Source organism: Punica granatum, chromosome 7, assembly GCF_007655135.1.
Source record: "Punica granatum isolate Tunisia-2019 chromosome 7, ASM765513v2, whole genome shotgun sequence".
NCBI classification, from domain to species: domain Eukaryota; kingdom Viridiplantae; phylum Streptophyta; class Magnoliopsida; order Myrtales; family Lythraceae; genus Punica; species Punica granatum.
In genome coordinates, this window is record NC_045133.1 from 27,461,517 (window position 1) to 27,486,757 (window position 25,241).

Here is a 25,241-nt window from a genome sequence, read left to right on the forward strand (position 1 = left end):
GGGTCGAGTTAGGGTTCGTTCCATCCCGATTCTATTAGCCGTATAAACACGATAAAAGGTCCATATTTCTCAAGCCGAACTTGCATATTCCTAGCTTGGAAAATCGGGCAAAGGCAATGTCAAGTTGCTAGAAAAAGGCCGAGATGTTGTTACCAAACCAACGCGTTTTGGGTTGATGCAACTTATGGTGACTCGGTGAGATTCTCGGAATCTCTCATCAACCCTAAATTTGTGAATATAAATTTGATTGGCCAACAATTGATAAAACTCTACGCACGTATTGCCCGGAGAGTGAGGAGGACTGATTAAAGAAAGAGCTTGGGATGGCTTTGCTATATGGACATGTACGTCACTGTCGTGGCATTTAAAATAATCCACTCGAGATCCATAGTAAATCTCAAATCGTGTGAAATTTGGACCCACGATGCCATAGCTTATATAGCTTAAGCCGGGGGTGGTAGAGATAGAGAGGGTGGGGACAAACAATTACAAAAGGACGACCGAGGGTTACAGTAGGGAGACTCGATGATGTGTACGGACGATAGGCGGCTACGGACGTGGACATCCGGACATATCTGGGGACGAGTTGCCAGAGCGACACGTGTAGATTGTTTATTGGATTGGACATATATGGTCTTTTCTTTTTGTTTTGGGTAAAGCATGTATGGTCTTATATTCCTAACTGCATAATGCGAGCTATCGGGCTCCTGGTTCTTGTTTATAGAGTGGACGCACATATATACAATTTGAATTGTGGATCCGGGCAAGCTCGACCCTTCCTTAAATTGTGTGACTTGACCCACGTAATTTTCTATAGAATAAAATCCTACTAACAAGAATCAAACAAGAAATTCACTAATTTTATATGACAGTTTAAATCACCATCACGATATACACTTTTTTTTCCTCAAATTTGAAGTGTATCTGAATCATTAAAAGTGTTGTAGATATTTCACAAGAACCCGTAGATGTTTCACACAAGTAGAAAAATCATTAATTTCTTTTTTCGGTAAAATCATTAATTTCTTGTTAAAGATCTGTAATGCATGGAATTGAAAAAAAAAAAGAAAAAAAAAGAAGGTGTTAATAAGCTGTTGCAGACTTTGCCGCATCCTTTTTCTGTTTTCGGGTAAATTGGGATTTGGGTCGTAAGAGTTCAAAGATTTGCCTAAGCTTTAGGCCCCTCTCGATCTCCTGGGTTTGGACCACGCTTTAAGCTAGATAGCTCGCCAAAAATAATCAGTTACTTGCTTGGGGGTAGGGATACTTGTTTTTGCTAATGGTCCATATCGAACTAATGTCGTCTCGGTCAAAACAATTTCAAACTGTTTATAGTAAACCTTTGGCGAACTATTACACGAAAGCAAACTTTGGTATTTCAATTGAAAATAATATACCAATAAAACAGGGAAAAAAGAAAAAGAAGGGGATGAAATGAAAACAAAAGTAGTCCTCTCGGATAAAAGAAGAGCACAAAAGATGCGAGGCCATGGGACTTATAATCCCAAAAATCCTATTAGGGCTTTATTCACTTGCACTTGCATTTCAGCTCAGTGCGTTTTTATTGAAAATAAAACCTCTATACATGGGTTCCGGATCGGGTTTGGATCGAAGCCAATCGTGATCCATGAGGGATATATATATATATTGTCAGTTGAGCTATAGCTAGCTAGCTAGCAAAAGCAGCTTGTTGCAAATCCAAGCAAAAATAACAAAAGAATAGAGGGGAGTTTTATTAAAATCATAAGATTAATCATGTAAACGGAGGGGGTTGAGTAGGGTACAAAAAGGAAATGTTGTCTGTTTGCAATAGCTTTCTAAGGGAGGTTGCTATATGGGGAGGGAGCTCGCCTAGTGGGCTGGAGCAACTGTTAGCTATGGCTTTATCCAACTGGTGAATAACCCATTGCCATTTCCAGATATCCATATCATATCCTCTCTCTATTTCCTTCCCTCGTCTATTTGGACCATGCCATTGCCATTGCCATGCCATGCCATGGACCACAACAGACACGGACTGTCAGACAGAAGCAGAGAGAGAGAGAGAGAGAGACAGAAAAGAAGATCATTCTGAATCAATCTGAACTGAGATTCTCACCCCCTTCTCTCTTGCATGTGCTTTCCCAGATTTACCCCCACACTTAGTGGCTATTATCGGTTCGCCGAACTCGGGGCACATCGAGATTAGCCAAACAAGCATGTTGAGTGACCTTAGTTACCCAAGCCACGACACCACTAACTAAGTGCGACTCCCCCTCCCCCCCCCCAAAAAGAAAAAAAAAGAGTCGGACCTTGTTTCAGGGATTCTATTACTACCCGAGCTAACCTCTCTTGCGGGGGCAGTTTCGGGAATTGGGTGTGAAGATATGTGGAATGGAGGGGACAGGGATGCCAGAGGGTCGACGGTACAACGAAGGGGCTGAGGCTGAGGAGGACAAATCTGTGTAACCGATATATATATATATATAATACGATCTATGCGATTGGTGCAATTCTTTGATTCATAATTGATAATAAATAAATAAAAGGCAAAAAAATAATGATAATAAAAATAAATAAATAAGAAATGAAGGCGGGGATCTCTTCTTCATGATCGGACGGCCATCGCCATCATCGGTTCTGTTAGTTGTGGAGTGTGTCTTTTGTTTGGGTGCGCTGAAATCACTCGGACAACAAAAGCAGCACTTGTCTGAGATATTGTCTACCATCCCCCTCCCCTTTCTAGTCTCATATGGTACCATCCATACATACCCTACACCCCCGTCAGGGATGGTAAAATTTCCTGGTATATATGTATGTATGTATGTACAACCATCGTAAAAATACCCAAATTAAAATTGATGGATGGCATAATCGGATCGCTAACATTCAGTGCACCCATACCAACACGGGAACTCCTCGCCCGACCGATTGGCTCGTTGTTCATCGAGTAATTAAATCGCCATTTGGTGTCCATAAGCATATACCATATTAATGGGAGCCCTGCTTTTTGGCAAGTTTGTTGAGGATTTCTTACTCTGTTTTTGTATTGTTTAGTTTTTCTAATAAACGGGACACAACCCGATAAAATTGCAGGCATACTGAATTTTGCAGATTGGGCTTTTCTCGGGTCACTGGACTTTTGCAGGTTGGGCTCGCCATGCATCTTAAGCCCAAACTTGCAAAACCGTTGCGATTGCATCCATGAATGGATGAATGAATCTCAGAATGAGGCAAGATCATAGAATCCACAACTCAAAACACATGCGGCTCGGAGGATTGATGGATGGTACAAAGAATTATAAGAAGTGCATGTCTCCACTAGATGCTTCCTTCTTCTCGTGCATCCAAATGGCCTACAAAGAAACAGATAAACTATACACTCTCTCGCTTTGCCACGCACTCAGATCACGACATAGTCAAATTCGACCTTTGTACACATAACGCGTCCAATAGCACTGCTCAAAAAAGATAAAGAAAAAATGTCACGTTATAGCTGATGTCGAATTTCTGTAATTTCCCGCTCAAATTGGGAAAACTAGATCAACAAGTCAGTCACTGATCGTTGCACTCCGAGATCGCTTCCGGTCCAAGAATCCACCCAAGACGATCCTTTTCTTGTACTCGGCTGAATCTGTTGCATCGCTCACGTTATTCGGCGCCAGGCATGCAATGCTTCGATGGGCTGTGATATATAACATAGTTGAAGTGCATATAATCGCACATAACTTGCCCCAGAAGACCACAACCAGAAGGGTTATGAACAACAACACGTAAAGACCGTTGTCGGACCGGCTCCTTTGCTCCTTAAAGCTGCATTGCCTCCGACTCGATATGAATGAGCTGGATTGAGATGGCCTCTGACTGGAGTCGAACGATCTGGAACTCGATGAGATATTGGAATACCGCGAGGAGTCCAGGGAAAGCGAAGAGGTTAGGGCACTAGAACCGGTGGTCCTCCTACTTCCATCATCCATTGAATCCGAGTACTCGCTTTCACTGGTCGAGGAGAGCTTGCCTTTAGACGATGGATCGGAGTCCTTGGAGTGTTTGCTCTTCGTACTCTTTTTACTCTGCCAAGGGCCAACCGATTAGGACTGAAGACATTGAGCATAAAGACAAACTAATCCAATACATCATAAGTTCCATCGACCACAGCCGAGATCAAAGGGCAGTTGTCACACAGATTGATCGCGACAGAATCATGAACATCAATCACGAGAACATGTAATTTTGTCGAATGACATTAATTGGAGTTTTAGATGGAGGAAACTATAACTAACCAGAGATTTCTCAAAGAACACGGCCTTGATGCCAGCCGAGAGCCCCTGGCGGCACTTCTTGATCGAACAGCCGTCATCTGTCTGCGCTGGCGAGGGAGGCGGCAGAGAGGCTGCCCGCCCCTTCTCTGCTAAGGAGGGGGCGGGAACCCGCGCCCCTGCCTTGTGGTCGGTCTCATCGTCGCTAAATGCAGGCCTAAAGCACTTGAAAAAACCGATGCTGCTGCCGCTGCCACCGCTGTTCCTCCTCCTTCGCCTCTTCTCGGCTTTTGGAGACGTCATTCTGTGAAGGGAGAATCTCAGGAACCGCCAGGAATCTCAGAGGGGTGCGCTAGGACGGAGGAGGAGGGGGTTTTATTCCTCGTGGCACGGCGGCAGTCGAGAGTCTACGGGGCAGGCATTGGCCAGGTTTCGGAGCAGTTGGCTTATATTGAATTGAATCAATGAACTTGCGGAGATCAGAACCGGACGGAGGATAAGAAGAAGGCTGTTTGAACATGGAGCGTAGCGGTTGGCCTTTTCGGTCTTCCCGCGATCAATTGTTTATTTTTGGGCAGTCAACGGATTCGACCGGCACGACTGGTCTATTTTTCGCAACAGCCAATAATAATCTGGATTTTTATTTTGTTTTTATCCCCCCAAATTTAGGGGCAAAACTTGATTTAAAAAAAAAAAAGTCGGGAAGAAAGGAAAATTGTGTGAGTCGCTGTCAAGTGGAATTATCTGAGATTCTTAACACATTTCTGACCAAAATGAGATTTGCCGGCTGAAATTGAGCAATTCTTCGGTGTTGTCAGATCACAACAAACGTGGTAATGAGTGCTAGAAGCTCGAGTATTTGTCACAATTACTCTTAATTAATGTTACTATTTAATTGATTGTTCATTAGCACATCATTGTTGATAAGTCGATTGATAATTTTTCGTAATCTTTATATTGGCCCATGCCATTGGTACATGTCTTGGAAAAGAAATCTTTGGCAGATGAAACAGATTCACACTCACCTGCTTTGTAATATATGCACCAAATCTTTCGAATTATTTCATGAAAAATAAGACTCAATCGGGTGATTTATCGTTAACTTATATCACGTTTCTTTCATACATATAGGAAATTTCTCATATCTCTTTTAATTTTCAATTTGCTTATATTCTAAAAACACTTCATTGTAACCCAAAAAAGGAACATTTCCTTTCGTTTAAATTGGAAATGAGACTGAAATTCCATCAATTATATATTTTATCTAAAATTTATCCCAGATAATGTTTGCTGTGTTCGAAGAAAACATATACTTAATAATAGAAAACAAAAAATCCAAACCAGTTGCTATGTTCTTAGCAAATTCTTTTATTTGGAAGTAATCTACTCTTTTTTTTTTTGGTTGTTCCTTTATTTGGCGAGAGTGGAAATAGTCTTCTGGTCGTGTTTTTATCATGTAGGGAAGGAACATACCGTGTGTGGAATCTTTTGAGTCTTTTGACTGAGCTGAGGGAGTAATGTGATTTGACTTGGACTTCCTCTGCGTTGACTGTTGCCAATTGCCGCGATCAGGAACCCTTTTCCACCTACCGTAACTTGTCCGTCGGGGTCCGACTCCTAACCCATAGGACAATCCCGAATGCCGACAGCATAGAAGTCTCAGAAGAGTGACGAAATTTGTATTTTGTAAATTGACCAACCCGATGATCCTCGGAATTTTTATTACACGCAAATTTAGTTTATAGTGACGGGATTTCTAATGCCGTGTGACAAGAATTGATCTGATCTCTGTAAGAGGCCGGAACCCGACTAAACTTCAGGTAAAAATAGGCATGAAAAAGGTAAATTTTAGAAAGATTTCCTTACGTAGTGATCATATATATCAAGGTTGCACGGAAGGCAAATCATTCCATTCCAATCTTATAAAAAGTTTACGGCGTGAGGCTAGTTGGTTTTAGTGGGCTCGACTTTCTGGGTCCTTACATGGGCCCAGCTTAGTATTGGGCTGGACCTTTGTCCATAGGCCGATGAAACAACCTACCCATAGCCCAAGCCCCTCATAGAATGTTGACGGCAGGTCTTCCAATTTAGCTCGGCTGAGAAGGAAGATGTCCATAGTGTAGACCCGTTGATAGTCGGGTTTGCCATTCGAAAATGGGTCATGCATCTCATTTTGGTGAATCGATATCCCAAATGGCACGGATCGTTGGGCCGTCCAACCACTAGAGATGATGGCTTAGTGGTTTCAAACTTGTTCCCATATAGTTTGGAGACTCTAGATCTGAGTTTGAATCTCCTCGGGGATATACGATAGGGTGGGCTCTTTGACTTGGGTTCGAGATTATCTTTGACTTATGTGAACTATATTAGGTCCTTGATGATACAATATTGACATGGCTAGTACTTGTACTGATTATTCAGTTCGTCTGATATATTTGCGATCGAACACTAGAGCCGAACATTGCGCAGTGGAAGGAGACAATGTCGCCATCGCTGCAACCCACCATTTTATCCGACAAAAAAGATAACCGGTTATTCGGTCATTAAGTAATCCACCATCTTATCGTCCCTAGGGGATTCAAGTTGAGATTTGTGTGGAATCATCAAGAGACAGTTAATATCAGCCCTTTATTTACTTTTGCACTTTATAATGGATCAATTTTTATCGTCCCTTTTCTAGACGAGTTCTTGATCCCTTTGCTGATCCGATGACCTAAGAGACCAAGCGAACCTAATATGATGGCACAGATGGACCAAATGACCGATCGGAAAAGGAATGCGTCATTGTATTTTTACAGTTTGCACGATAAAACAATTTATTTCAAAATAATAATAATAATAATAAATCAACCCGACCCGAGCCGTTTATGCTCTGTTTGGTTTCGCAATTAAAATAATAAAAATTTTAATTTTAACTTTAATTTTAACTCAACGCACTAAATAATAAAAATACGTATTTTTCAAATTAAAAATTTTAATTTTAATTTTAACTCATTTTTTTCACGATAAAATCAAAGTTGCTTTACGAAACGAGACATTAGATTCCGGAGAGGAGGAGGAAAAGCCCGAACCAAAATCAATGAGTCGCGTCCGGTAAAAGCAGATTCTCCAGTTCTCTCACTCGTCTCTCTCACAGACTCTTTCTTCTTCCTCGTCCGAAGAGCATTGAACTTTGCTCAGAAGAAGGTCTAGGGCAAAGGTAAAGGCGAAGCAAAGCATCTCCGCTCTCTCTCTCTGACACACACACGCACGCACGCACGCACGCACGCACGCTTCATTGGCGGAGTCTCTGCTGATTTCCGTTCAGAGAGATGGCAACTCCGATGGACCTGCTCAGGTCCAACCTCTCCCGGGTTCGGATCCCTGAACCCACCAACCGTATTTACAAGCAAGAGTGCTGCGTCTCCTTCGACACTCCGGTAACTCTCTTCCTCCTTCCCCACCCAAACTACATTTTTTCTCTTTCGATCGCGTCAGGAAGTTTGTGGGGTTCATGGAACGCTGTCTAGCTGCCCGCACCAGCTGAAAAGTCGAGCAATTTACCCTACTCAGAAGACACCTTAAGTTCCTTTCCCTTTTTTTTTTTTGGGCATCATTTGTTGTTTGTTGACGGCTGACTGTGGTTCAGAGTGAGAGAGGGGATGAAGGTACGCGCTACATATTCTCTAGCTTAGGTGTTGGAGCTCAATCAAAACCCGGGAAGTTGCGGGGCTATGGGTTTTGGGGCATTGCAATTTATGTCAGGGATTAATAACATAACACCCATTGCATATGGCATGATATCGCAGGGGGAATGCCGAGTCGCTGCCTAGCAGCCTTACCAAATATAATGAGTGAATTTAGAGTTGACATGAATAAGCTATGAATTGCATCTGATTGTTGGATCTGCTCAAGGTGTTTGTTTATTAATGGTCAAGGTGCAGTTATCCTTGCATGGATGAAAAATCACGGTTATCATTCGTTTTGGAACTTTTTTCTTTTTTCATTCGGTCCTCTGATACCCGAAAGAAGTTTTCGAATTTTCTTCTCGAGTTCATAGTTTCGCTGTAATTTATTGCAGAGGTCTGAAGGTGGCCTGTATATAGACATGACCACATTTCTTGCATTTGGGAAGGAGTATGTGGGCTGGAACTATGAGAAGACTGGTAATCCAGTCTACTTGCATATTAAACAGACAAAGAAGCCGGTTCCTGAAGATAGACCTTCAAAGAAACCTACACTTTTGGCAATAGGTATGTTTTTCTTGCGCCGTCATGCGGCTATTTTTACAATGCTCGAGGTTATATAAATTTCATCTTCTCATTCTGAATTGGTTTTCTGCTACTTGTTTAGATGGCTCATAGATGTTTGAAGATCAATGTGCTATTAAAATGCTTTGTTGCTTACTGCTGTGTATTAAGTGCTGCTGCGAGTAGCAATAGAGGTTTAATATATTTTGTTGACTTGTAGGTGTTGATGGGGGTTTCGACAACAATGAAACTGAATATGAAGAATCTTACAGTATCGTTATATTACCTGCTCATGTAGCGCTGCCTTTTCCTTCAGTGGAGTTGCCGGAGAAGGTGCTTTTCCAGTCTCCCTCAGACCTCTTAAGTCCCTTGATGTTTTCTTTGAGAGTTTATTGGTTAAAGTTTGAAATTATAATATTGAGGTACCCCACTTGATTGCATATGTTATTGCCTTGTAAAAATTTTGCAGGTGAGGTTGGCCGTTGATGCTGTTCTAATAGCTGAAGGTGCCGAGCGGAAAGAGCAAGTCGCAGCATGGGTAGCAGATAAGAAGCAAGTCAGTGCATATGCCATGAACTTACAGCAGATAGATAATGGCGTGACTATTCCTCCTTCGGGTTGGAAATGTGCTAGGTGTGACCAAACTGAGAATCTGTGGCTCAATTTAACTGATGGAATGATCCTCTGTGGGAGGAGAAATTGGGATGGAACTGGTGGCAACAATCATGCAGTCGAACACTACAAGGAGACAGGTTACCCACTTGCAGTCAAACTTGGGACCATAACTGCTGATTTAGAAGGAGCAGGTAAAATCACTAATCAGTATAGAGCGAACTATTGATGATTTTTTCCAGCTCATTTTGACTTTTGAAATTATATCTTTATTAAACCTATTGGAATTGTATCTTTTGAAAGAAATGGTTTGTCCGAAGCACAAGCTTAATTCTCAGACTCCCTTATGGTTGTTGTGTCACTTCTAAGTTTGATAAATAAAAAAAAATTTGGGTAGAAGTTTGATTGCAGATATATCTCTTATAAATGTTTAAACACATTAATTTTGTGGTCTTTGTGGCTGCTCAGATGTTTTTTCATATCCGGAGGATGAAAGTGTGTTGGACCCTCATCTAGCTCAGCATTTAGCATTTTTTGGGATTGATTTCTCAGCATTGCAGAAGGTTGGTCGCTTCTATCTTATTAGACTTATTTTGGGTTTGGCATATGTGGTGTAATTATGAAATGCAATCATGTAAATTAAAATACTATAATATGACATCCTTGAATATCTTTAGATTCTGACAAGATCTTGTGGTGTCTAACTGCTGTTGATGTCCTCATTCGTCCATCTCCTTGTCACGGCCACTACTATTCTCCTTGAAATTACTTTGTTTTTTGGGGATGATACAGATGTTTCTTATGGATGAAGCTGACATCCTGCTGTTATTATTTGCAGACAGAAATGACAACTGCGGAAAAGGAACTTGACCAGAACACTAATTTTGATTGGAACCGAATTCAAGAAAGTGGGAAGGAGCTGGAACCACTTTATGGTCCTGGTTATACTGGACTTGTTAATCTTGGCAATAGGTAATTAGCTGTTATTGTGGAGGTTGATTTTCCCCTCTTTTTTAGCTTGTTGATTATGAAGATGCATTTGAGTCAATTTATTTCTCTGCAGTTGCTATCTGGCGGCAACGATGCAAGTTGTCTTCTCAACCCAATCCTTCTGTTCACGGTCAGCCAGCTTATCCTGGGAATTGTCATTTATTTTTTGGCTGATTTTCAAACTTGAATTTAGTAGTTGAGCTTTATTTTGTTTCTAGGTATTTTGTGAATCAAAGCCTAAAAGCAGCTTTCGAGAGGGCTCCAGCAGATCCAACCATCGATTTAAACATGCAATTGTAAGTGGTCAGCCACCAATGGTGTTACCTTTCATGAATTTTTTTTCTGCAATATTTATGTTCAGAATATGAAATCCCCTATGGAAAACAAGGGGGAAAGCAATTATTGCCTAAATTTTGTTCTCATATTTGGAAATAAGTGCACCGATGGAGTACAATGTATCTTTTTTGTTACCCTCTCTTTGAAGCACTTGCAGATAATATCAACTTGAACTTCTCTGACAGAGTAAAGTTGGCGCATGGTTTACTCTCTGGAAAATACTCGGTTCCTGCAATGAAGGTATGGTTTTCGAGCATTACCTTTTAATTTCTTCAAAACATTTTCTTTTGCAGATTTGTGGCTGACTCTTTCCTTTGTTTTACAGGAAGAAGATAATGCTGATAGTGCAAAAGATGTAAGTTTTCTGGCTGAAAAATCCTGCTTTTATCATTGTTTTCTGTTGTTTGTGCATTATGTTTTAGCATGTGATCTGTGCCTCTACTTGGCAAGATGCAGTTTCTTGTTTTCCATGATTGTGGTCCTATTAGGAAGGACATAATGTAGTATCTGTCTATTCAGAGAGCCACCTGCTGTGTCTATTCTTCACTAGAATCTGTTTCTCACATATAAACCATGCAAAGTGAACGTTTGTTCTGTCATATCTTTTAAAATCAGTTTCTCTTGACCTTGATACGAGCTATTAGTTTGGTAGGATCTTATATTAGCTAGCTGTTATAATATTCTTGTGGTGCTTCTCTCCTCTGGTTTCTTATGATGGCTACTGCCTTTATAATTTGTTTTCTGTTCCTCTCCGTCTGCAAATTTTCAGAAACAGGAAGGGATCCCCCCTCGTATGTTCAAAACAGTAATTGCTGCTAGCCATCCCGAATTTTCGACAATGAGGCAACAGGTACATGCTCCTTCTAAATGAAACTTTCGCTTGCCCGATTTAGGTGTATGAGTTCTGTTGAATGAAACTTTTCCTTTGTGACAAGTGGTCCTATAGGGCTCCTTTTATCCTTTTCTCCTTTTCTCTTTTTTTTTTCTTATTTCATCCTTGAAATTTTAATGCATTTGCTAAATTATAATTTAATAAGTTTCACAAGTCTTAAAATCTTACCTGTCAAAAAGATCAACACGGTAGTTAATTAGTAATTGCTTATAATTTATTTATGTGATAGCCAGTTTTACACAAGTTTAATTTCATGAAAAATTTATTTTTAATTTATTTTTATAATAGTTTTTCTTTTACTCAATTCTCCAATTTTTATATATTTTGAAGAAAATTAAAAAATTACCTGAAATTAAGATTATGCAAGTTTGAGTGTCAAATAAATAATTTATGGTCCGAGGAATTGTTATGTTAAGAGTTTTTTGGCAAGTCAAATTTTAAGACTTATTGAAATTTTTTATTTAAAATTTTTCAAATGCCCTCTAACTTCGAGGATTAATTGTGGGGAAAAAATTAAAAAGAGATAATTAATCGTCATTGGTCCACTTGTCAAACTAAGGGAAAGTTCCTGATGAAACTCTAGTTAAAGGGCTCGACTGTGTTTCTTAACAAAAAAATTAAACTCTTTGAAATGGTAGTTGAATAAATGCTTAAGGTATGAAAAGTAACTTAATAAATGTATTTAAGTAGAAGGGTCTTTTCGGTCAAGTAACTCACCTGTTCACAATGAAAACCAGTCTGAACCAGCTGGTTTGATTGGTGCACGTGCGTATCCATTCTTTTTTTCTCTCTCCCTCTCTTGAACCAGAGTATGTCTTATCAGTTTTTTTTTTTTATAAACTATAGTCACACGATAGTTTTATGTTACCTTGACTTGTATTTTCCGGAATATATTGTTCTATCGACTGACAAGTCGTGGATTCTGGTCACTTGACCATGTTACTTCAGAAGCTGGTCCAGTTATTGACGGCTAGTATTTATTTTTATAGTAGACCAAACAAAATTCTATTCTACTACTTGACAATATATATTCCCCTATTTTGTTAGCTTTAACTTTGTTGCCAGTCTGAGTTTTTGCCACCTACTGAATGTGCAGGATGCCTTGGAGTTTTTCCTACATTTTCTTGATCAAGTGGAGCGCTCAAATGGTGGGAATCCAGAGTTGGACCCCTCAAGAAGTTTCAAGTTTGGTATTGAAGATCGAATTTTGTGCCCATCTGGGAGAGTCGCTTACAACAAGAGGCTTGATTACATTCTTTCATTAAATATTCCGCTTCATGAAGCCACAAATAAAGGTATTTTCTTTCTTTTCTTTTTAGACATGTAATCATTTTGAGTGACTTCTCTTCCTTTTGTGTTCCAGAGGAACTAAAAGCATTTGACAAATTAAAGGCTGAAAGAGCTTCAGAAGGGAAGGCACCGTAAGTTCATTGGACCTTGTCTTCACCATCTTCTTCTATTCTATCTCAGATCTTTGATGGAGCATGTAATCCATGCAGGTCTAATGACGAAATTGTACGTCCAAGGGTTCCTCTGGAAGCATGTCTGGCCAGCTTTTCTGCTCCAGAGGAGGTCCAAGATTTCTACAGCACTGCCTTGAAGGCTAAGACAACAGCTATTAAGTAAGCTGTGTGATCTTTCAAAGGTTTCAGCATTTTAGTTTGTTTTGCTTAGATATTCTAACCTAAAAGATTTAAGTTAGCTCATTCAAAGTTCAGCAGGCGGTTCTGTTCCCCTCCCGATATGATCGAGATTGAAACAGATTGGAGCCTATCAAGCCCATTTCTTGTTTTTGTTTCTCCTTTGCTTTAGGTTTTCTAGAATTTGATGGCCAAACATATCCAAGGGTTTACTTGTTAGAAGAATAGATTGTTATGCTGATAAGTAAATTGTATGAGTTATCTTCAGCACCAGTGAATTACTGACAAAGAAAATCCGATGTAATATATTGTTTTCCCCTTATGGTAGGACTGCTGGTCTGACTTCATTTCCCGACTATTTGGTGCTTCACATGCGGAAGTTTGTCATGGAGGCAGGCTGGGTCCCCAAGAAGCTTGGTATATTGCTTTTTTGTTACTTGCCTTTCTTTCATCTTAAGTTGTTCGACATCAGCTGATTTCTTTTAATTTTGTTCGGTTCAGATGTATATATAGATGTTCCGGATATTATAGACATCAGTCATATGCGGAGCAAGGGTCTTCAACCCGGGGAGGAGCTGTTACCTGAGGGTGGGACGATAACATTTCCCTTAATTTAACATTTCAGACTTTTCTGATTGTAATTGATAATTGATGGTATGATGTGGAGTTCACTAAATAGATTTTTTTGTTCTTACCTGGAAAAGTTCCTGAGGATGCGGCGGAGTCGAATAAGCTTATGGCCAACGAGGAGATTGTTGCTCAACTTGTATCAATGGGTTTCAACCATCTCCATTGTGAGAAAGCTGCTATTCGAACATCAAATGCTGGAGTTGAGGAAGCGATGAATTGGCTGCTGAGTCACATGGACGATGCAGGTAATATCAAAAGATTTTCCTAGGTTTTTCTTTTCCGTGGATCGGGAGCAACAATAATCTGATAGTTCTGTTGTTTTCTCCTAGATATAAATGATCCGATTTCTGAGGATGCTGGAAATCAGGGGAATGCCTTATCGAATGTAGACCAAGCACAAGTTGATACTTTGATATCATTTGGTTTTCAAGAAGATATTGCAAGGAAGGCACTGAAGGCATCGGTCTGTATCATATGGCTTCTTCACCTTTTATTATTGGTCCTGCTTGTTCTTCCTCTTTCCCTTGCTAGTTGGAGAAGCTCTTCCACTAATAAAATTTGGAAAAATTTTCTTGTATTCACTTCTTTAATTTGATAGAAAATAAGAAAGTAAAAGACGCTGTTAATTGGACTTCGTTAAGCTATCCATAAAAGATTTTCCATTTCTTTCTTCTATCTTTGATTCTAGGGTGGCGATATCGAGAAAGCGACAGATTGGATATTCAGCAATCCTGATGCTTCTGCCTCATCTGACATGGATATTGCCCCATCGAGCTCTGCTAGTAATCCAAGTGATGCTAGTCTACCTGATGGAGCAGGAAGTTAGTACCCCGAAGCATCTTCATCTTATAATTCTGTCTTCATGATTAATCATTCAAAATTGAACTTCTGATATTGCAAATCCTTTTGCTCTTTCTGCAGAATATAGGCTGATGGGTTTAGTTAGCCACATGGGGACCTCCACGCACTGTGGCCACTACGTTGCTCACATAGACAAGGATGGAAAATGGGCAATTTTCAATGACAAGAAGGTTGGAGTTTCCAAGAATCCTCCCAAGGACATGGGTTACTTGTACTTTTTCGAGAGACTTAACAGCTAAACATCAGAGGAAGGAGATAAGTCGACTCAGTGGCAGGAGAGACCTTGAGAGAGAGAGAAACGGAAGGCAAATTTAGAACGCTTGCAGCATGTAGAGCTTTTGAAGTTTTGCTTTCAACTCTTCCCGTCTATGAGGTTAAATTGATGATCTTTCGTGCTGCAGAATTCCAATGTCTTCTGTGTATGAGCGCTGCAATGTCACGTACTTTCCCCTTTCGGGCAGACTATTGAATCCATGGCTACATAGGGGAAAAAGTCGGAAAATTTGGGGAATGACCATGCTGGAGACTGATAATTCCTGAACTTGTCCAGACCATGGATGTTCCCCATCACATGGATAAATAGTTTAGGGAATTCACAGTGATAGTTTATGAAGTTCTCGCGATGCTCGGTTCTGATTATTCCCTTATGTTCGAATAGTTTGCGCGATCAGACCAGAGTATATGACCATCTTCTGAAATCAGATGTTTGTGGGGTAGATGTTGGCTGATGGCTTTGCAGATTGAATTATTTGCCATCCTATTGTCGCGCTTTTCGGATTCCAATAAATTGCGGAATCGGTGTTGGTTTCATGTCGTCTCCCTCACATGTTTTCTACAGATTTAAGGTTTAGCAATAAAAACAATAAAACCAAACCAGCGCACTTCGCAGTTAATGCGGGTGGTATTCATCGATCAAGAACGATTAAAGCCGATGGTGCATTTCTGAAAAATCGAACAACTAATGCAAGTAGAGGGACACGAGAAGGGGTTTGAGAAGAGAGAAGCAGGCCATGTCATCAACAAACATGTGGATGTGGTATTATTGCCTTCCCTTTTATCTTCAACATCCTCTGCCTTCACATATCTTCCTCCTCTTCTTCCGCCCACACACTTTTGTCAATCCAACACACGCCACTCCCATCCATCCATTAGCACACAGAATCTCCTCCAATGGCTGCGTCCACCCTCTCCTCTGCTTCCCTTTCTCAGGTGATTACTTCCACCATCCAAGCTTTCGCTCAGATGTTAATGGTTACTGATGAATGATGATGATACATCTTTGACGTGAATGCTTCTATCTTGCCCGCTGTTTTCTTGTTTAGCTATGTTCGAGCAAGAATGGGGTATTCGCCCCGTCCCAGGCCCTGATGGGGAAGCCGGCGAGGACCGCTCTCGTGCTGGGTAAGGCAAGGCGCGGTGCGAAGATCACGTGCCAGGCCACCAGCATCCCCGCGGATGACCGAGTCCCAGACATGGGCAAGAGGCAGCTCATGAACCAGCTTTTGTTGGGTGCTCTCTCCCTCCCCACTGCCGGGATGTTGATCCCTTACGCCACCTTCTTCGCTCCACCCGGGTGGGTTAGTTTAGTTTCCAAGTCCTTTTGCCAAGTTTTCCAGCCTAGTCATGACCGATCAAATCATCAAAAGCGCGATACCACGGATTGTTGCTAGTCGAGTTGCTTCAATGAGTTGCATGCTGTGACTGCTGCAATTGTGTTGAAACTTGACCGTGTAGTACCTGCCTGCTCAGTTAGTTGCTTTATCGCTCAACTTCCAAACGTCTTCTTAAGATGTTTTTGAAATCCAACAGGGCAGGCGGTGGAAGTGGCGGTACCGTGGCCAAGGACGCAATCGGAAACGACGTTATTGCTGCTGAGTGGCTCAAGAACCATGGCCCTGGTGACAGGACCCTCACCCAAGGGCTGAAGGTACTCTCTTTAATTTGTTGTTTCTGTATTAGTCAAGATTCGCAAAACTCCAGTTATGTTCTTCTTATTATCAGCTTAGGTTATGAGGACGATCAAGTCCCTGACCAGCTTCCAACGGAATGAATTATCTTCGTCTAGCAACTGGCTCCCCATGCCCCCTCGAAGCATGAATCATGCTCATCTCATTAAGTTTGGAGCTCACATTGCATCATAGATGCAGTAATAATACTAATACGAAATTCACCTACTTCTTAAAGGGAGACCCGACCTACCTCGTCGTGGAAAGTGACAGAACCATTGCTACATACGGAATTAATGCGGTGTGCACTCATCTCGGGTGTGTGGTACCTTGGAACGCTGCTGAGAACAAGTTCATCTGCCCTTGCCACGGTTCTCAGTACAACAATCAGGGCAGAGTCGTCAGAGGACCTGCTCCCCTGGTAAGTCATACCTCCGTCTCTGCTGCGTATACTCTGTTCCCTATACGCAGCAGAGACGCATATGTTCTTTCAATACGAAAAAATGATATCCTAACATAAATCTCTGTGCATGGAACAGTCGTTAGCTTTGGCACATGCAGATATTGACGATGGGAAGGTCGTGTTTGTCCCGTGGGTCGAGACTGACTTCAGAACAGGCGAGGCTCCATGGTGGGCTTAGAAGCCAGTGATCTTCCACCCAAGCTACTTATTTGCCATGTCAAAGTACATCATCGATTAAGTCGGAACGATCCTCTCTGTGATTTGTAATATACACTCAATCCCATTCTTTTCGCTTGTCAAACATATTAGTAATATCATTTAGGTACTAAAGTTTTGTTGGATGCACATACGGATGAATTGACTCTCCTGATTTACCGATATCCCGATATACCTAGAAATGCAACCCAACTGATGAGGGTGGTCAAGTTGTCTCCAAAAAATTTCCTCGCTTGCAAGTATTCGTAAGACTAAACAGAATTGCATGAGCATCGTCGTATACATCATTTTGAAGAAACAGAGCAAAATCATCAAGAAAAATGATCGCACTGAATCATAGACCTTACAAAACTGTAGTCCTTCTGTACCAGGAGGTATAATTCTAAAACTAAGAATGGATAAAATCAACCCGAAACTAAGGAAGCCAGTGAGTCGATTTATTGATTGTACTAAGACAACAAATGCAAAAAAGAATTCGGCTGTTTCCATGGACTCTTCATTATTTCGTCATCATCATACATCTATGGAGCCATGACTCCTTCAATGGTGTAAAAGAGGGATTCCACCCAGTCGACTTTAAAAAGCATTCTCTGCAGAGCATTCATGACATCATATTCCGGGTCTAGCTTCCGTTGCCACCCCTACAGACCAAAATTACCCTACTTAGATATCAGCCTTAATCAACCATATCTAGTTTCTTCGGTTTAAGATGAAATATAGACTGAGAAGATCTTCCTAATCAAGAAAACAATGTAACGCCTACTGGTATTAAGAAACAGATTACCTCCAGAACCAGTGTAGTTACAATCACCGTTGTAACATTTCCGTCAATGTTGACCCTGTGACGCCTCACCTGCTCGAGTAATTGCTGTATGCATTCAGCCGGATGAATGTTTTCACCTTCAGCAGAGTTCCAGTAGTTGAAAGCTCTATCTACATCCTGCCAACAAAGGAGAAAAGGAAAGAGACAAAAATCTATTAAAAAACCAGAAGATGCTACAAAGCAATCGTACGCCTCCCTTCAACGAAATAATATTGATGCAGCATAGGAACAGAAAGATGTCAAGATATATCACCTCAATGAATGCTCTTGGGTCAGGGCAGCATTGCTTTTTGGAGAGCTTCAGCGTGCACTCAGCAGCTGCCCGACCATCTCGAAGGGCAACAGCCTTGAAAAAATCCAGTAATATCAGTCTATCCCTCTTTGACAGTTCAGCAGTCATTCCCACATCAAGGAAGATGACGTGTGGCCTCGATCTAAAGGGTTGATTATGTGGTGATGTGCTATTGGCTACTCGGACGAGAATGTTCCCAGGATGCATATCTGCATGCACAAAATTATCCACCTGCAAATAGAAAGAGATTCTTAATGAGATTTTTCACTGAGTTGATACTGCAGAATCAACAAGATTTCAATAAGAATATAAAGAGCAGGCTGTACCAGGAGCATTTTGAGAAGAGCATGGGTTCCTATGTGAGCAAGGTCATTTTTAATCCATTCATGCCCTTTAAGCTCGTCAACATAATACAGAACGCTCTTGCCTGCTTCGAAAGTTTCCACCAATACTGCAGGATGCACCAAGGGATAGAGAGGCTTCGGAAATGATACATCTTTCCAGCTGCGAAAGTTGTAGATGAAGCGACTCAAATGAGCAGCTTCCCTGGCGAGGTCAACCTGAGACATCATGAAAACTGCAAATTGTTGTAGGCTCTCATCCAGTCTCAACCAATTTAGGTTTGGGATGAACCTCGATAACTTCGCGACGCAATTCATTATGATGAAGTCCCTCCTGATAGAGTCTCCAACGCCAGGGTGCCGAACCTTAACAGCCACCTCAATGGGCTTTATCTTCTCCCCAGGATATCTATATTTTAAAATTGCTCTATGAACTTGAGCCACACTCCCTGATGCTATGGGCTCTTCTTCAAATTCATCGAATATATCTGTCAGATTTCGACCGAATGCTCTTTCAATCGTTTTCTTTGTGTAGAAGAAACTATGCGCTGGAGCTTTCGACTGAAGTTCAGCTAACTCGACACATAAATCTCTAGGGAAAAGATCGGGTCTTGTGGCAACCCATTGACCCCATTTAATAAAAGCAGGTCCTGCTTTCTCCAGAGTAGAATGAACCAGCCGAAGCCATCTCTTTCTGAACTGAGCACCGAGTGTATCCACCAACGGAGCCATAGATATACAGGGCCAGAACAGGATTGCTAGATAGATAGCTCTCAGAAACATAATCAAAACTTCCACCAGCGAAAACACAAACAAAGTCAAGTAAATGCGCCCATCTTGGGCATTCCCATAGAGCGCGTTCCTCGAGGAAAGGCCTTCTGACTCGGCAAAAGTTCGTTCCCCTCGGATGAGCTCTCCAACGATGAACGCAATTACTCCAGGGCCTACTAGGTTCGATCGAGCCAAAGCAACGCTTACTGCACAGGCTATCCTATTGATTGGCTGTAAGGCAGGTAGCCCGCCATGGTACAGCTGAGACAGCCTCTTCCATGCAACTTGAGCATGGTAAGAAATAGCACTGCTGTGACCCGTAGATAGGACCTGCTTTGATCCGTAAAGATGATAATTGCCATATTCTCTTGAAAGAAGTTTGAAAGAAGGGCCAAATACACGGAAGGATGGAGGATGCTTAGCATTACAGAATGCGTATGTACTGGCCCTTGAGCAACTGTTCTTCAGGTATGGTACAAGGGAATTCGCAGCCCTTGTGAGACTTCCATAAAGCAAGTATCTGCAAGTTTTGTTCTCCTTCTGTTATTTAATTGACAGGACTATGAACAGGAAGAAGACAGAATCAATAGAACAACTGATGAGATACTTTTGAACAGATTAAGGAAACCAAGTGGGTTCGACTGCTTGCTCAAAATCAGAACTTTTTTGCAAATTCTTCCATATCAGAAATGCAGAAGAGCACAAATCTGCAGCACCTCAGCTCAAATAGTATGCATTGATCGCAATCCGATCAATTATAGGACCGCCTCGTACATTTTGCATATGCGGGGCGAGAAATAGAGAAAGATTTTGATTTTGATTTAGCGGCCAGACCTTGACATGGCGATTGAGTATTTCGCAGGCGGTCCTCTCCAGTGCACGCACGTGGGGGGCCGATGGTCGGCAGCATCTTCTTCAGGGGGGAGGAGCTACAGGCGCCGCCGTCTTCGTCGACCGACGCGTCTCAGTTAGCGCCACCATGAACGGCTCCGGTCGAGCATTGAAGGGCGGAGGTTCTGCTTCAAACGTGGCAGCTGAGCTGAATATGGAGGGAGAGATTCTCGGATGGGGGGAGGAGATGGGCTGAGATTCGAGACCGGGTGGCCTATTGAATATGGGAAGGGACACGTGGTTGGGCTTTCCGTTGTCGGGTCGGAGGTGATTTGTCTGTGTCCTGACAGTGGTCCGCTTCTCTGATGAGCTTAGTTTAGCAATTGGCTGCTGCTTCTTTAATTGTCGAAAATGATAATTGAACCATGAGATCAACGTGAATTAATTTAGATGATTCGGTATCTCTTCCTTTAATTAAAATTTTATGTTCGAGTTTTGTAAATAGGAAAAAAAATTCATGACTAAAAAAGTTTATCCGTTAGTGCTCTTGAGCTAGCTCGATTGTAGATTTGTTGTGAGTTATTCTTTTATATGCTTGGTTGTGCATACCCATAAAATGGTAAACAACAAATTGTGTTGCATTCAGTTTGTAAATTGCACTACATGTGGGAAGAGTTTAGGTTAATCCTATCGAAATTGGAAACTACCTACTGGTCAGAAATGAAGCGACACTTAAATGAGAATTAGTTAGTGATGATCAATAATCTAATACACCTTATAATTAAAAAATAAAAGGATTCCACCATTATAGAGGATCGGTATCCTGAAGTTATGTTTGGTACTTCAAAATCGAAAGGAACGGAATGAAATGATATTTCATCATTTATTCCATTTTTTCTAGTTTTTTGTTTAGTTAAAAAGAGTATTCCATCAGAATAATCTCCTCTCTTTAACTTAATGGATACATTTCCTTCGAAAAACTTAAATAATGTTCATTCCATCATTTTAAGTAGTTTTTATTCAAATATTATATATTTCCTTTGAGTTTCATATACATCTATAACTATATATATATATATATATATATATATATAAATTGAAATCCTGATAAATAAGTTTATCCCTTTTAGTTATTTTCATTCACATTTTCAGGTTCAACTAGAAACAAAATTATTTTTCTCTCAATAAAATTATATTTCATATTGGAGAGCTCATTCATTTCCTTTATATTCCTCTACGGCATACAAAACACCTAAATGTCCCAATCTTGGTGAAGAACTTAAATTCGTAATTAGCTATCCATTTTCATGTCATTTCGTATCATTTTTACAAAATGTTAAATCTCTGTTAAAAACTAACAGAACTGGAGCTCTTCTTAGTGCATTCAGCCAAAAAAGAGCTCTTCTTATTGGTGGCAAGGCAAAGCACAGTGATGAGGAGCTGAAAGAGGGAGAGGTGGACGGCCAGAAAGATGAGCTTAGAAAGAGAGAGACAGGAACCCAGAGTCGGGGACAGTGAGTGGGTCGGAGTCCTTGGGCCCAATGGTATGATATAAGGGTATGCCGGTCCTGATACCCTGTATTTTTTATAGTATTCAGACTCTGTCTTATATAAGACAGATTGCTACAATTTAAAATTAAAACCCACCCCGTGAAAACGTGGAACTTGTATTATATCACAAGTTTTAGGTATTCATTTGAAACCTGTAAATTTTTTTCCCTCATCGTATACCCAATAGCGGTCAGCATAAGTGGAGATCTTGGGAGCAATAGCTGTCGAGGAACAACAGTGACTAACCACTCAAGATAGAGCATGAGAAGCGGTAAGCAATAATTAATTGCGCCTTGCGGTGGAGCAGCAGCCGCTTATGATGGGTGGAACTTGGCAACAATGGTCTTGGGATAGTGTTGCAAAAGTTAGAGATAGTAGGTGGCAAACCATTAACATGCGAGGCAGAGCAAAGATGAGAGGGGACTCAAGGGAATCGAGGAGATGGACGAAAACAATTTAGGGTTTGTTTATGGGAATTGGGAACTAAGGGAATCGGAGTTTAGCCCACGACAATCAGGAGAATTGGGGATCATATATATATATATATATATATATATTTTTTTTAATTATTAATTATTAATTAAGGTATATTTATGTATATTATATATAAAAGGAACCGGTTCGGTCCTAGTACCATATGTGCAGGAACCAAAACCGAAATCGGATATTTATCGATTCCTTATTTTCCTACTTGGATCCTACCCAATTTCTTAAAGTTGGTATCCAGAACCTGCTCATTAGAGTAGATTCTAACTGATTTCGGTTCTACCCGATACCCATGCATACTCCTAATATGATCGAAAGTGAAAGAGAATTTGTTATAAGTTGTTAGACGGAAAGTTATAATCTTTATCTTTGTTCTGAGTCAGTCTATTTATAAACTTTTTCTGCGCTGTCCCTTAAACAAGTTTAGACCTTATAATTATATTTTCATTTATCAATTACTCTTTTTTTTTTCTCGACATTTATCGATTACTTTTGTCCATATAAAAAACCGAACATATTATTAGCAGGCATTGTGGATGGTAATTGCAAGGTATAAAGAATTCGGATTGTAGCATTGGTTGGTCCGAACCATGAGGACTATCACTTTGATGAGACTTCTAGCTAGTCACGTGTTGGGTTGACACGGGCCCAAATAGTCCCAGCAAACGCCCAATAGCATTGTTTAGAGGTCCATGACTGTCAGCAAGACCAGTCAACAGTAACCCGCAAAGAAATCCAACCGTAGACGAAACTCCAACCGAAGTTCACGTTGACTTTATCAGTTTTTTCTTTTTCATTTTTTAAAATTTTAATTTATTTTACAGTGAGAGCCATCGGGGTCACTATTTCACATGCCTCGTGTGAACACCTTACAAAGGTTACGGAATATGTTAGTCCGGCTATTCCCTTTCTACTTTTGCTATTAATAGATCGATTTCTTTCGAGTATAATGAATAATTGGCGGAGGATGAAAGAAAAAATGTCGTTCCATTTATACAAAAATTACAAAGCTATAAAATGAGGCAGAACATGAGAAAAATGTTGGGCTTCTAACTTTCTAGAGTTATCATATTTCTAAATAAAAGATTATGCAGTATATAGATAGATAAATCATGAGCAAAGACGTGCTTACATAATCGAGTTGACATATGACGAGACATGATTTATAATATCATACATCGAGCTGTTACTTCCGTAAGTATCCCTCTCGTCTTCGTTATTGCAGGTCCCACTGGCTCCATACGTCCTCGTCCTCGTCGTCGTCGAAGATGAGTTGAAGGTGCAACCCGAGTTATTAGACATGGGAGAAGAATGGGATGAGCCAGCTACACCCAACCTCTGTACTTCCTTAATGTTGACATTCTCGTCCTGAAAATTACTATTGGGATCGATCAACGATTGAACCAAACCGACATATCCATTACTGTCGTTTCCTATATCAAATGAACCCTGATCAGCTCCTAACAGTGAGCTGTTCATTAGATTCTGATCGAAGCCGAAGCCCCCATAACTGTTGTCCCACGAAGAGCTCGGAAGCGAGTAATATTGGTCACCAATGGAAATCGGGTTTGCAGAAAGATGTTGGTCCTGGTTTTGGTTTTGGAGATGATGCGCTAATGGGGGCTCGATATAGTTTGGTGGGCCTTCTCGAGAAATGTTTTGCGAAATCACGAGCTGCTTCGCTATTTCTAGGAAGTCTTTGTTTTGGTTTAGTGATGAGGATCCTATTAACCCTAGCAAATTCGGGATGTTTGGATAATGAGTGTAGTTGTAGAGGGATGAGGAGAGGATCGAGGACAGCTCGAGAACATCGAGCCGTGGGGCATGAGTCACAGGGTCGATTCCCATCCGCAGCAGTCTCTTCTTGATGTGGGTGTTCCAGTAGTTCTTGATTTCGTTGTCGGTCCTCCCCGGCAGTCGAGCCGCGATAGCAGACCACCTGCTCAATCAATAACATATTAATATATGTTAGGATCCTTTTTTTTTTTCTCCCTATAATATGCTACCAACCTGCGGCATATAATTTACGAGAAAGATCATGATCTAATACACTCAACGCAGATAGAAAAACCATTCAATTTATATCCATATCTATATATATATATATATATATATAAATTCAAGAGGCAGCATTAAGTGGATATATATGATCCTGAATTTCAGTTTATACATATATATGAACTCACTTGTTACCCAGAATGCTATGCAACTGAATTATGGCCTCCTCTTCTTCAGATGAGAACCTGCCCCTCTTGATGTCCGGTCTCAGGTAGTTTGTCCAGCGAAGTCGGCAGCTCTTTCCGCACCTTTTCAAGCCTGATTAGAGATACACAAACATGCACGAATGTCGTCAGTTGATACCTTGTAAAATTGACTGTGGTTGAGCTCTTTTGAGCATATGTAACGATGACCATATAAGCAAGAAAGAATTAAACATGTAACACAAATATATAAAACGATGTGTAAATCTCGGTGTATCGATATATGTTTTTGCACATGTACGTTACCGGCATTTTTGGGAAGGGTTCGCCATCTGCCATGCCCGTGTTTCTTGATATAATCGATCAGCTTCTGGTCTTCGTCGGCTGTCCAAGGACCCTTCTTGAGACCATCATTACTAGCGGTTTTTTCTGAAGAAGCACAAGAAGGAGAAGTACCAGCTTGTCGTTGATGATGACCACGATGATGATGAAGAGCATCCTTTCCAACATTTTTCGAGTTGTTCACCATAGTCCGAGACATTGAGAAAGACCTTACTAATTGTTTAATGTGTGCGTACACTCACAAACATAAACACAGGGTGGATAGTTTGCTTGAAGGGAAGTAAGGGGGAGTAAGGAGAGTGTGTGTGTATATATAGAAGACAATTTGGAAAGTGACAGAGATAAATAGTAGAGCCACCACAGCTTGGTTTAAATGGTTCGTCGTTAATCGTTTTTTATAAGTAAAATCTCGACTTTGAGTATTATGAGTGGAGAAAATTTACATGAGGAGAGTTTTATCTCTTGAAGTGTTATGTTGACCTAAGTTTTGAGACTCTTTCGATTTTTGAATACCAAAATAGACGCTCGAAGAATAGCACACCCTCCCAAT

At 40.8% G+C, this 25,241-nt stretch overlaps 5 protein-coding genes across 5 annotated transcripts; 2 read left to right on the top strand and 3 right to left on the bottom strand.

Annotated features, from left to right (window-relative positions):
• Positions 1-3,182: 3,182 nt before the first annotated feature.
• Positions 3,183-4,776, bottom strand: LOC116213373. The gene is made up of 2 exons (XM_031548258.1): positions 4,263-4,776; positions 3,183-4,052 (listed from the first exon to the last, which is right to left on the bottom strand). The coding sequence occupies exons 1-2, from the start codon at positions 4,539-4,541 to the stop codon at positions 3,531-3,533; spliced, it is 801 nt and encodes a 266-aa protein (XP_031404118.1). The 5' UTR covers positions 4,542-4,776; the 3' UTR covers positions 3,183-3,530.
• A 2,513-nt stretch (positions 4,777-7,289) lies between these two features.
• LOC116212657 (ubiquitin carboxyl-terminal hydrolase 14) lies at positions 7,290-15,067 on the top strand. Its single transcript, XM_031547298.1, has 20 exons — positions 7,290-7,657; positions 8,299-8,470; positions 8,688-8,800; positions 8,937-9,273; positions 9,548-9,642; positions 9,918-10,051; positions 10,143-10,199; positions 10,288-10,365; positions 10,591-10,645; positions 10,731-10,760; positions 11,175-11,255; positions 12,394-12,592; positions 12,661-12,718; positions 12,797-12,919; positions 13,266-13,354; positions 13,439-13,525; positions 13,642-13,812; positions 13,897-14,030; positions 14,256-14,388; positions 14,489-15,067. Exons 1-20 carry the CDS (start codon positions 7,550-7,552, stop codon positions 14,665-14,667), a joined length of 2,433 nt encoding a protein of 810 aa, XP_031403158.1. The 5' UTR covers positions 7,290-7,549; the 3' UTR covers positions 14,668-15,067.
• Positions 15,068-15,475: 408 nt separating this feature from the next.
• On the top strand, positions 15,476-17,184 carry LOC116212659 (cytochrome b6-f complex iron-sulfur subunit 2, chloroplastic-like). Its single transcript, XM_031547300.1, has 5 exons — positions 15,476-15,637; positions 15,751-16,001; positions 16,238-16,355; positions 16,613-16,795; positions 16,914-17,184. The coding sequence occupies exons 1-5, from the start codon at positions 15,599-15,601 to the stop codon at positions 17,013-17,015; spliced, it is 693 nt and encodes a 230-aa protein (XP_031403160.1). The 5' UTR covers positions 15,476-15,598; the 3' UTR covers positions 17,016-17,184.
• Positions 17,185-17,299: 115 nt separating this feature from the next.
• On the bottom strand, positions 17,300-20,423 carry LOC116212658 (probable serine/threonine-protein kinase abkC). Its single transcript, XM_031547299.1, has 5 exons — positions 20,115-20,423; positions 18,495-19,800; positions 18,130-18,399; positions 17,838-17,993; positions 17,300-17,694 (listed from the first exon to the last, which is right to left on the bottom strand). Exons 1-5 carry the CDS (start codon positions 20,120-20,122, stop codon positions 17,575-17,577), a joined length of 1,860 nt encoding a protein of 619 aa, XP_031403159.1. The 5' UTR covers positions 20,123-20,423; the 3' UTR covers positions 17,300-17,574.
• Positions 20,424-23,137: 2,714 nt separating this feature from the next.
• On the bottom strand, positions 23,138-24,959 carry LOC116213312 (transcription factor MYB41-like). The gene is made up of 3 exons (XM_031548195.1): positions 24,656-24,959; positions 24,335-24,464; positions 23,138-24,087 (listed from the first exon to the last, which is right to left on the bottom strand). The coding sequence occupies exons 1-3, from the start codon at positions 24,888-24,890 to the stop codon at positions 23,277-23,279; spliced, it is 1,176 nt and encodes a 391-aa protein (XP_031404055.1). The 5' UTR covers positions 24,891-24,959; the 3' UTR covers positions 23,138-23,276.
• Positions 24,960-25,241: the final 282 nt, after the last annotated feature.